This window comes from Porites lutea, chromosome 12 (assembly GCF_958299795.1).
Source record: "Porites lutea chromosome 12, jaPorLute2.1, whole genome shotgun sequence".
Classification (NCBI taxonomy): domain Eukaryota; kingdom Metazoa; phylum Cnidaria; class Anthozoa; order Scleractinia; family Poritidae; genus Porites; species Porites lutea.
In genome coordinates this window covers 20,494,072-20,506,316 of record NC_133212.1, presented here as the reverse complement: position 1 = coordinate 20,506,316, position 12,245 = coordinate 20,494,072, and the positions used below count along the sequence as shown (strand labels likewise).

At 38.4% G+C, this 12,245-nt stretch overlaps 1 protein-coding gene across 1 annotated transcript in view; it reads right to left on the bottom strand.

The window, feature by feature from the left end:
• Positions 1 to 3,698: 3,698 nt before the first annotated feature.
• Positions 3,699 to 12,245, bottom strand: part of LOC140922019 (putative ferric-chelate reductase 1) — a 21,274-nt gene continuing 12,727 nt past the window's right edge. The window contains exons 11-23 of the mRNA XM_073372049.1: positions 11,919 to 12,119; positions 11,251 to 11,352; positions 10,096 to 10,154; positions 9,803 to 9,882; positions 9,334 to 9,456; positions 8,769 to 8,884; positions 8,304 to 8,384; positions 7,688 to 7,785; positions 7,040 to 7,098; positions 5,855 to 6,034; positions 5,338 to 5,372; positions 4,245 to 4,382; positions 3,699 to 3,815 (exon numbers count right to left, since the gene is read on the bottom strand). Of these exons, the coding sequence (XP_073228150.1) occupies positions 4,257 to 4,382; positions 5,338 to 5,372; positions 5,855 to 6,034; positions 7,040 to 7,098; positions 7,688 to 7,785; positions 8,304 to 8,384; positions 8,769 to 8,884; positions 9,334 to 9,456; positions 9,803 to 9,882; positions 10,096 to 10,154; positions 11,251 to 11,352; positions 11,919 to 12,119 (1,260 nt within the window). The 3' untranslated portion in view covers positions 3,699 to 3,815; positions 4,245 to 4,256. The remainder of the gene's footprint in view (positions 3,816 to 4,244; positions 4,383 to 5,337; positions 5,373 to 5,854; positions 6,035 to 7,039; positions 7,099 to 7,687; positions 7,786 to 8,303; positions 8,385 to 8,768; positions 8,885 to 9,333; positions 9,457 to 9,802; positions 9,883 to 10,095; positions 10,155 to 11,250; positions 11,353 to 11,918; positions 12,120 to 12,245) is intronic.

Below are 12,245 nucleotides of genomic sequence, written 5' to 3'. Positions count from 1 at the left end.
TTTTAAGAGAACAGCAAAAAAGAAGTTGCAAAATTTTGTTTACAGCGAACATGTCCTGAATATTATAACAAACTGAAATGAAACCGAACATACAAACAAAAAGTGCAAAGTAATGGTAGCAGATGAAACTGAACTATGCAACTATTTGTACCCAGTCCAGTTTTTTGCCTGGCGGTGCATGAATCTTGGCTAGCCCTCTTTTAATTAAAAAAAATTCCATCTATGTCTAACGTTTTTAAACCCCATTTTTTCTCTGTTTACTCTGGTGCAATTTAACGTACTGTATGGTTCTGTCATCATAATCCACTTAGACATGGCTGGAGTTTATTTCGATTGTATATGAATATCCTTTCCTCCGCCGAAAGAATTATATTTCCTTATTATGAAATCCGCAGCAACTCCATGAAACAAGTAAATTTTATTTTCCTCTCTTTATTTCTAAGGCCAATTTCAGTAGATTTTCTTTTACTCGTTAATGCCCTTCATATATGAATAAAATAACACTTGTAAGCAAGAGCCGACTAACCTAACAAAAAGCATTACGTAATAACTTAATGAACGGTGTCCTTCAGTACCACCGCGCTATCAATTTTTTTCTGCCATCGTGGTTTTACCAATTAGTGGCCTTATTTTCAGTACTTCCGAGAAGACGTTTTTCTATCCCGAACTTGTTTAAGACCTTATAAACTCATTACAAGCTAGTTCATTTTTAACCCTCAGAGCGCATCCATCCATATGCACTGAAGCCGCGATACTTTTCGGTAAAAAAAAACTCTTCAAAGGCAAACAAACAAAAAATAAACGATATACCATCAATCAAAGACTTTCGTAAGAACAGGTTGCCTTTGCATTGACCAGAGAATCAGACAGTGCTTGATTAGAGACAACTGAAATTTGTAGAACCATAAGTACATTATCACACTAAGAGTTTGAAATACATGATTGGAGTTTCAAATTGGATCTTGAAATATATAGTTTCATTTGATTTTCTTGTCAGCTATCTTTTTAGTTCCTACCTTTGAGTTCAGCATCTTTTACGTACAACATGCAACTGCAGACGGCGTATCAACGTTCTGACACCTGAGTGTTGCGTTTAACTAATACGAATGCAAAGTCGGAATAATTGCAGTAGCGTCATTTGATTATTATCACAGGTTTAAATGAAAATGTGAAATATTCAAATGAGCTAACTACTTCTGGTGGAGTGGTGACTCTGCGCAAACTGTCCCTTACACAGGTTAATTATAACCCATTATTTTTGGTAAACAATTTACAACACCATACTTACACTTAAATCATAGATTTTCTCAGGAAATAAAATAAAAACAAACAAACAATGTCGATATGTTGAAGAGAATTGATTGAGTGATCACACTGCATGACTTCATACGCCGGCAAACAAGAACAAATAAAAAAGAGTCGATCGAAAAAATTATTTGATTGTAGATTTGTTCATTCGCCAACGATCATTACGAATTTGTCTATTTTCATCAGGAAATCTGGGAGAAAATGTACACTCCGCAGTTTCTAACAGATTGCAAGAATATTCTTCAACATAACTATGTTTGTGTTTTCTCAATGAATTATTGATGTATTGTTTTTGAACTAACAATAAAGAACCGTTTCCAATTTTCTGCAACGAAGCGTGTGTGCACTCAAAAAACGAGTTCCTCTTTGCCAGGGTACAAAATCATGGTATAAGCCTTATTTTCTTTCGATTCATATCAGCATTTTATTTAGTGCTTAGGAACTGCGACTACTATAGCAATATTCTATATTACAGCCCTGTTACTTACAGTAGACAAGCGGCGGCAGTAAAACTTTATTGTGCCTTAATATTCTATTTACAGTGAAGGGTAGCGGAATTTGTTCTATTTTTAGAATAAAAAGTATTGGTTTATTTACCGTCAAAAGTTTCATTAACTAAATGTTGCCAAATGAAGGCGAAATTTTACAAAAATGGTTGATTACAAGAATAATACTCTACGCTATTAAGGATCAAAATATTAGAGGGTCTCAATGGGGTTAAGCGATTGGCGTAAAACGGCCAAAAATTTAGTCGATAGCCGTAAAAATTGAAAAATTTTTACCGCTAGTCGTAAATAGGGTAAAAAAGAGTTAACCGTAAAAGGAATTGTTCGCCAGATTTGCTAATTTTAAGGAAGGTGCTAAACTCACTTATGGTTGCGTTTTTTATTTCCTGGCTACTGTACGTGATTCCGTACGCACCTTAGGCCAAGCGCCCTTTAGGTGTTGACCTAGACGTAGGCTCCATTTCCGCCGCTCTCTCGAGGAACTAATTTTTTTCCATGGTGAAAGTGTGGCTTCTTGCTGGGGACAGGAGCCTACTGAGGATTAATATTTGGGATTTTCAGGAGGTCGGGCCCTCAAAACAATAGTGAAACAACACGCAGAGATGTCACTGTTTAAAAATAACACGTTGCTGATAAACAACAATTCCCTTTTTTTTCTCTGATGCTACTGTAGACATTGCCATGCCTCGTCCCTGTACAGCGTCTTACCACGCAATCTCGGTCATCAAGGCATTTCGGTGGGAGCTCGCCCAGACCACGTGACCCAAAACGCAAAAGCCGCGCGGAATAATGAGGCCTACGGACAAGGCAACGGCAGAAAGTCGTTCCGTACAGTCCTTCGCTATCATTAAAAACACCGGACACGAGAATTTTGTCTTTGGCCGTTTTCACACTAGAGCTAGAAACGGATTGACTGGCCTGTGTACAGTCGCGCCCTCCCCACAGACACCCCTTCTCCGATTTTTCATGAGGGGAGGGGGCGGCTGTACACAGGCTCTCTGAAATGGATAATCCAGCTTCAAACAGTCCGTCAAAATTGATGGATAAAGTCAGGCGGATTGTTCATTCAAAGTTAAAACTATTTCATTTTTAAATTAAGGCGTATTACCTATCTGACGCGAATCATTAAACAGATAACTCGTCTCACACGAATAATCCGTCTCTAGTGTAAAAACGGCCATTTCTGTTATAAAGAATGTCGCGTCCCGGCTTGAGATGGGCGTTCGCGTGTCTGCTCTTTCTTTTTCACAAAGATTATTTTTAAATTGACTATTGACATTTCTATGTGTAAAATAATATCAGAAGTGGAATACTTTTAAAAAAGTATGATCTATCAAATGTTAAAATTTTTCAAAAGAATAGCTTATTTCATCCCGAGATGATCCGAAGACCTTTATTTTGCTTTAAAGACACAAAAAATTCAGGTTAATTAATATTTAACTCTTTGAAACAAAATTAATTAATTTTTAATTTTTTTGTTTACCGTAACTGAAAAAAATTAACCGATAGCCGTAAAAGAGCCAAAATTTTAGCCGATAACCGTAAAAGCCACTACCCCATTGAGACCCTCATATTAGAGCTCCCGTGTATTGTGCAGATATTGATGATTTTTGCTATTAAAAGCTATATTTACGTGTACATTTAATTTTACCCCTTCGATTTCATGTTTATCAAGATTCATTAAGGAACATTCTAAATATGATGTTATCTTTCCTGCTCCTATAACGGTAAGGGCACTTGAAATTGCCCATAAATTTTTGTTTGACTCTTTGTTCACTTACTAGTGAAGACTAATGCTGTCTTAATTTTGTGGCTAATCTAACAGCAAATCAAAGAAATAATCAAAAGGATTTTTTTATAAGTAAAATAAAAAACGATAAAACGTAAATCAAGAAGTTTTTATTCATCAACTGACTTTATGTTACTTCTTCTGTGTTATAAAGGTTATCTGTCCCAAATGAAGCAGGAAATACGTTCACTGTTCACTGTATGAAAGCCAACCTGCAATAAATAAAAAAAAATGGCACTAATGAAACTAAGCTTTTCATTGAAGCCAATTTGAAGTTACTTATAAATCCTAAGATGCATGGACCAGAGCTAGTTGGTGTAGGCTCGGTTAAAAAGAGGATTGGTGTTGTTGCCACTACATAAACGACATAGAGAATGAGTACAAGCTTCCACCACATCTATCTCCGAGATCGTGTAGTTGAACAATTTTAATTAAAATATAAACAATTGGTTAATGGTTGCCTTGGATTCCACGGATGAACAATAGCAATCGCTAGCCTTACCATACTATCCAAGAAATCATAGCACCTAAAGCTGGTAACCGTTCTCTCTCAGCTCTTATAGAGTGAATAGCTAATGCGAGTAAAGCCTTCAGGTCACCAGGGAAAACATGTATGCATCCCCAAGTGAATGTTAACTTACTTTTTGGTCAATTCAATGATCATGATTGCCTTCGTTTTCTTGTTCTTTTGAGACTGCTATCAAAAGCACAAGCGCCATCACTACACAGGACACAAGCAGAACTAAGAAGCCCAGCATGAAACGTCGGAGAGAGACAGACTGGAAAGATAATGGAGAATAACGAAACAATAGTTTAGCCACTCTCAACCAAGTTTGATACTATTGGCGCTATAAAGCCCTTTTTTCAAGTTCACCGTTTTTAATCCAACAGTCAAAGTAATATTGTTTTCATTTCGTTTTCTTTCTAACCTCAAAATTTTACAGCACATCCATACATTAATCAGCCAATCACTGGTCAGTTGTTCCCGACAAAGAACTCTGATTGAAGTTCATCAATCAATCAAAACCGAGAACATCATTTCAAGTATCTACGTTTTGTTGGCCCAGGTCTGGCCGAACTTAAGTTAAGTTCATTCAGTTTCCCTGTAAATCAAAGATGCATAAAGAGGCTTACATTTCAAGGCAGCTCGTAAGATGGTATTAATATGGAGCTTAATTTAAGTAACAACGATGGCGACGGCTACGGAAACGTCACTTAAAAGGTGAATTCCCGCTACTTCAAACTTTATCGCACTTATTCCGACTCGTTCATTTCGTCAAATGTTAGCAATTTTTTCTGGATTTGAATTCTAAAAGACTGTATCAAAGTTCAGGAAAAGAAAGAGTCGTTGTCTTGTGTCCACGTCCTCGACTAAACGTGAAATTAAGCATTTTCGCGTTGTAGTCGTGCAGCGACGGCAAAGAAATGCACAAAAAAAGAGTGATGTACGTGCAAAGTTGTTGTTTTGCCAGTCTAAACCTATAGAGTGTTTTCACTCGATTGGCCAGCATCTATGCAATTTTATTAGAACAAAAGAAAGCGTTTGCATAAAATAAGAGTTCAACTCCCATTTAAGGATTAGTTTGGGACACCAACATGGCCGCTGTTTCACTGTTTTGGGACACCAATATGGCCGCCGTGACGTCATGTGAAAGCGCTCTATTGCTTTTTTGCCGGTCTCGTTGCCGTCGCCGTCGTCGTTGCTTAAGCTCCCTAATAAAACTCGACACCCACCTTGTCTACTGACTGTTCCCGCTTATCATGATCACCTGTTGTGAAAATATAAGATATACAACGCGTTTTACACTCTGCTTTACCAGGCAACGTGTTTTTTACAACGGTAAAGCCCACAATGTCGACTGGTAACAGAGGAAGCTTGGCTTCCAGTATTATCTATTAGTAAAATCCAACTAGTGGTCTATTATCAATACCGCGTTCTGATTGGTTGAGCTACTACTAGGCTATATGTTATAGCCCACAAGTAGCGAAAAGCGCTGGCTTTTTGGCGGCAAAAAAGGATTAAAGCCTAGATTTAAGTAGCTAAAATTTTTTAATTCTCGATATTTTTGACCAACTAGTTGGATTTTACTAACTAACAATTATTCCTCGAGTCTAAATGACCTCTGAGTCAATAGCCCATTCGGCCTTCGGCATCATGGGCTATTGGCTCAGAGCCCATTCAGGCTCGAGGAATAATTGTTAATTACAATGCTAGAGGAAGGGAATAAACACAGCAACCTGATTAAATTACCCGGGTTCAGTTCCTTTGCCAAGCTGAAAATTTCCTTCTTTTTGTCACTCTTCTCCAGGGAAATGTAAAAATCAAACACAATCACAAAGGCAACGCCTACACAATACACAATCATGGCGTACAGAGGCGAGTCATCCAGCCCTGCTGCTTCCATGCGAATACCAAGAAACACAGCGGCCACTACAGAGGAAAGAAAAAAAGAAAATGTTTTTTAGGCAATTGCGTTGCAAATCTTGCACAGATTCAGTGAAAAAGTTGTTATTTCATGTGAGTGACGCCGATTTAAATGGGTTTTGACGAGATCTCAGGGTTGCAGATTTGGCCAAAAAAACCATTTGGGCTGTTTACGTACATAAATGGAAAAAACTTTTTGAAGAAAACTACAAAACAAATATGAGAATATGGATGAGTGAGTTTCATAATTACCGTATTTACCTCCCCCCCCCCCCCCCCCCCCCCACAAAGAAAGTCGTTCTCGAATAAGCGCTGCACCCTTCCAGCTAAAATGCACCCATTTTTTATGTTAATACAGATATTGCTAATTCGCTTTTTTAACCTCCATTAAGGGCCACTCTTGGGGTACCGGTATGTGGCCGTTTAATGGAAGTTCGTCAAAAAAAAGCTACTAAATCTTTAGTAGAAACATTACTTTACTTTAAAACAAGCACCCGATGGGGGCGGCATAACTTGCTGGTCCACATTCGGTATTCAACTCTCCCCGTCATCATATTCTTGAAAAAAAGCCAAACAAGTGTATCGAGCGCTTGATGGCCGCTTAATAGAGACGTAAACAATGGAAGAACTCTCGTTGGGACGGCCGAGAGGTAGACGTTCAAAAAAGAGGCTTAAGTTCCTATTCTTTTCTACGATTATTTCAGGACTTTGATTACTGGCCGCTTAATAGAGGTTGGCTTCTTAATAGGTAGTCGCTTAATAGAGGTTCAACTGCTCGTTGTTCATATTCTAGTTATTGCTATATTTTGAAATGTTCACTTGGCTATACTTATCATTTTGTAACAAAACATGGTAAACCAAAGGAAGAATATGGAGAACCGTTTTATTTGGAAATAAACAAAATTTATAGAAGCGCCGCCTGCGAATAAGCGCAGCACCGAGAAAGTTGAAAAAGTAAGCTAGTGCCGAGGTGCTTATTCGAGTAAACACGGTTTTGTTAGTATGTCTTACCAGCCAAAACCAGCGAAGAGAGACCAACACCACGGTGCGCCCAATTAAAAAGGTACCGGCTAGAGGGATAGGAGAAAACCAACAGTTACTAACATCAGATCGCTAGATGTAGCATCCTGAAGTTCGCTTATTAAAGGTGTATATGAAGTAAATTTTTCTTTAAGTTTGTTTAAACCCTAACATTACTTGATTAAGAAATTATCGAAAGAAATTTGATTGAAAAAAGACGAATTATTCCGAACATTATCCTCGCACAATTTATCAAAGCCTGTTTGAACCTTCAAAGTCCCCCGGACTGGCGAAAATTGTGTCCCCGTAAGTCCGGTAGACTGTGAACGACTTCATTCTGTGATGACGTATTGATCATGAATTCCCGGGTTTTACCATAGTTAGTATGCTTTTGCAACGCGCGAGATTTCACGTGACCAGAAGTTTCTGGTTTTCTGGCTTTTGCGTTTGGAGTTTGATATTTCCTTCCCGAAAATGGTCCTTCTCCAAAACTGCCTCTGATAGAAATCTGACAAAAGAAAGTAACTCCGAAGGAGAAATGAAAGTTTTGGGTAAAAGAGCCTTTTCACTTATGTGGCCAACAGCTATGCCAATCAATTAGAACAAAAGAAAAAGGAAGAAAAACTTCAGCTCACATACTTGTTATCTCCAGGGTGGGGTCGGAACCATGCCATAATTGGCTGAATGACAGCGAGCACCAACACAATAATACCAACGACAGTATGAGCACCAGGCATCTAACAGTAGAAAAAAGAAGAGAAAGACTTGGACTTATGAAAAGACGGACATAAAAACATAACCAACATGGCTCATACTCTGCAAACTTTTGCTTGCTCCTAATTGCATCGTCACTAAGTAGAATTTCATTGTGAAAATATGTACTAAAGTTGGGCTCTGATTTTGGGCAGAAAGAATGTCATTGATATTTACATCAACAGCCAAAACAGAGTTTTGATAGAAACAGTTACGCATGCCAGGAACACCCCTAGCCGTTAACCGGCAATTTGGCTCGTCAGTCGCTACCCTCATTAAACCCCACTCCTTCAAAATTCTCTCTGCGTGTATCTATTTATTTATTTATTTATTTAAATATTTATTTATTAAGCGTTTTTATTGTTCCTCAAACGTAAAGAAATATTTTTAGGGATAGTGCCAGCCTTGTTCCCAGGGTTCTTTCCTACCCTTCCCTACGGAGCGAGAGAGGGACGGATAGGGGAGTAGCCTGAGGACGAGGTTGGGATAGTGCTCGACTTACCCAGTGTCCGGCCTGAATGAAAATGATGACAGTCGCGATGATTGTTACCAGCACTGTGAAGACCAACAACGCTCGATGAAACTGTCAAACATAAAAAAGACAACCACTTAGGTACAATCCAAGTGATTAAAGTTATAACCCTGTCACCTTTTTCAAAGATGTGGCATTTTTATTCCAACACATTTTTATTCCAACACTGATGAGTTGCATGATTTGAAAGGACGACCCGATCACTGCAAAATGCAAGGAATTTTTCGAAGATGTCCTAAAAAATTCAAGCTTTAACTGAATTTTAATGTGGATATTGACAGTTAAAAATTAGCAGAATTGTTTATAAATAGCTATTTACGTGGTCTAACAAGACCAAATTTTAAGTTTAAAAAAAGACCTGCAGTAAAGATGACACTCAAAAAAATACTCATATCGGCGTTTGCTTAGGTTTAATTGAGTAACGTCATATCTTACCGTAAACCAGACTTTGGTACCCAGCAGTTCCTTTTTACCAAATGCTACCTTCATATAACGAGCCATGAAAATTCCAACAGAGGCAGAGCCAACCCACGCGATAATCATTAAACAGCCTACAACGTCAGGAATTCACATTAATTTCACATACAGTGTGTTGCAGAGCAAAGGATCTGTTTGAGTTGTAAGGAATCTTTATACAAGCCTTCTGTAAGTATCTTACACAAGCCTTGTGTAAGCAACCTTACACAAGTCTTCTGTAAGGACTCTTTATGCAAGCCTTGTGTTAGATAATTACACAAGCCTTGTATGAAGAGTCTTACACAAGCCTTCTTACGCGTTCTGTAAGTATCTTACCCAAGGCTTGTGTAAGCACACTTACACAAGCCTTCTGTAAGTATCTAACGAAAGCCTTCTGGAAGTCATACACAACAGACAACAAAAACTTTTTACATAATTTTTAAGTGTTTTAAGATTGATCCCTGTTTTCAAACCTTAAAAACGGAAGTATTTAATGAAATTGGGACAACCAAGCTGCCAGTTACTGCTTTAAAATGAATCTAACCATGCACTTTTATCAAGGTCGTGTCCTTCTTTTCTCCAACCAGAGTCGCAATTTCACATACTTTGATCTTCTCTGGACTTGTTTTAGGCGATGAAGTATGAATACCTATTGATCCATCATCATCTTTTAAAAAAGAAAGAAAAGGACTGGCATGAACAGCAAGCAAATATCAGTCGTTTTAATTATTTAGAGTGACAGAATGCTTTTTTAGGTATGATATTTAGAACTATTAACACAAATTAAAAAAAGCCACAAAAAGCGTTAAGTAGCTAAAATTTTTTATTCTCGATATTTTTGACCAACTGGTTGGATTTTACTAAAACAACTATTCCTCTCGCCCTCATGGCCTCTGAGTCAATAGCACCATTCGGCCTTCAGCCTCATGGGCTATTGACACAGAGCCCATCGGACTCGAGGAATAATTGTTAAATAGCAGTTTACTGTCGTTATCTATCAGCAAGCTACGTACTGTTGGGGCCGCTGGCATAAACCAGATACCATGGCTGCGTTAGATCCACCATCTTAGGATCCCGTTTCAGTCTTTTAAAACTATAAGTCAAAAAAGGAGATATTATATGAGAAAAATTCATCTCCCAGACTTATCGCCTCAGAAGAAAAAAACAAATATAAATTATAACGGATATCTTAACTTGAAACTAAACGCGGTTGATTCTGGGTGTTGGAGAAAGTAATACCATTCTTTGTTAGCTATTTTATTTGAAGTAGTTATTGGACCACACCAAGAAACTGCGCTTGACTTACCGACAGCTGAGCACTCCATTTTCTGATTTTGCTAATGTTTTAACTAAAGAGGAAGGTGTCTGAAATCAAGAAGTATGTATATGTAAAAAGAAATGTAGTATCACAAGTAATTGTTGGAAAGCTGAAGTTGAATTCCAGCCAGTTCAGATTTCCATCGTTTCGACACATACCTCGACTAGTTTCTTAAACGGTACAATATACTTAAATCACAAACAAAGGGAAAAACCAACAAATTTTTAAACCAATCAGAAGTAGGCTGTAGGGGTGATCGGCTCTATACGAGTTATTGAATTTCTTTTCTTTTCTTTAGAATCCAATAAGACTGACTTTTTGTAGTTTGCTCTTTTTTTGGGAGTTTAAAAACGTAGCCAGAGAGTAATACCATGTAATATGAATGCTGAAGGTTGGGTCTGTCAATGTCCAAGTAAATACTACTTAGCAAATATCAGGTAGCTAAATAATGCAAAATGCGAGTACTGGCTTCATGGGTTTTCGGGTCTGAGGGCCAAGATGGTAGCGAGCAAGCTCTCCATTTCGAGAGGCGAGCAACGTCCCAGACGGCGAGGGAACGCGCGTCTCCTTTCGCTTGCCACGCGCGTGTTGCATTAGGGGGAAACCTCGTCCTGGGGCGCTTTTCCAAAGCCCGGGAAAAGCGACCTGGGGACGAGGTTGATTAGGGGGCCTAAGCAATAACGACGGCGACGGCTTCAAAAACGTCACTTGAAAAGTTTCACGCTGCTTCAAACTTTATTATTCCATCTCGTTTAATTCGTCAAATGTTGGCAGATTTTTGAACAGTTGAATCCTAAAGGACTGCATCAAAGTTTAGGAGAAGAAAAACAAAATCGTTGTCCGGTGTGTTCACATTCTCCACAAAACATGAAATTAGGAAGTTTCACGTCGTAGTCGTGCAACAACGGCAAAGAAATGTACAAAAAAGCGTGATGCACGTGTAAAGTTATTGTTTTGCTTCTCTAATCCTATTGCTTTTTTGCCGTTCTCGTTGCCTTTGCCGTGTTGCCGCCTAAGCTCCCTATTATATCACCCAAATTTAGAGCTTGTTACCATCTTGACTGCACGCCTGATCAGTTTATACTGAAAAGGCATTAAAAAGCATCATACTTAAGCACACAGTGAATGATGTGAAATACTTACTGGACGTGTCCTAGTGGGTGTCCCGTAACCATTGTCAGCCACAAAGCGCCGCACATAATTCCTTTGTCTTCCTTTCATACAGATCAAAGCATCGGTTCCAGCCTTAAAACAGTCACATAATACAACCAAAACAAAAAAAAACAGGTGGGAAAAAGCCAAATAAAAATTGCGTTTAGCAGACCTTTCGCGCACTCTTTTATACAAAGTGTTGTGCAATATTTCGACTTTAATCAAAGTCATATTCATGTGATATGAAGAACTGCAAAACTTGCAACTATTTATAGCTTTTCCAAGACCATACGTAAAAATTTGATAGATTTACGTTCTTAAATATGTTGATGTGAATGATACTACGTAACACCTTGACTTTCTTTGATGACATTGTTCAATTACTGTTCTGCTGATTACACCCTATACCTCGATCTGGAGACCTAGGGTGCTCAACATTTACACAAACCACCTGGGCGGTGATATTTTGAATAAAACTATGAAATTTGACGTGGTGGGAGAAGGGCCAGCTACAGGGTACAAAAAGAGCCAAAAAATTGCATCGCCTCAAATCACAGTCCATATTTTGCGAAGCTTCCCAAACGGAATGGAGCAAACCATTTGATTTTCAATTCAGAATTTTTTATTTTCCCATATAGATGGTTAGTACCCCTCATTACCATCTTTTTCTCTTTGTTAAATCCAATAGCAGCCCAATCCTTATTGGTACTAAGTTCGAATTCCACCTCGCCGTTGTCATCACTGCAGTCCACACCCTTCAAGGGTCTGATGGTCACAAGGAAGTCACAGTCACTGGTGCCTTTACAGTTTGCAGGCTCAGAATAACAGCTTTTTGTCTTCCCGCATCCGTCTTTATTGATCTGTGATAATAGGAATATGAAAGTTTTAAGGTTGGTTTCTCTTTATATTTCTCTGTTTTTACTTAAAGAATGGTTGAGCACGAGAATAAGATGACGCCATACATCAGCATCGAGGGACTTTCAATT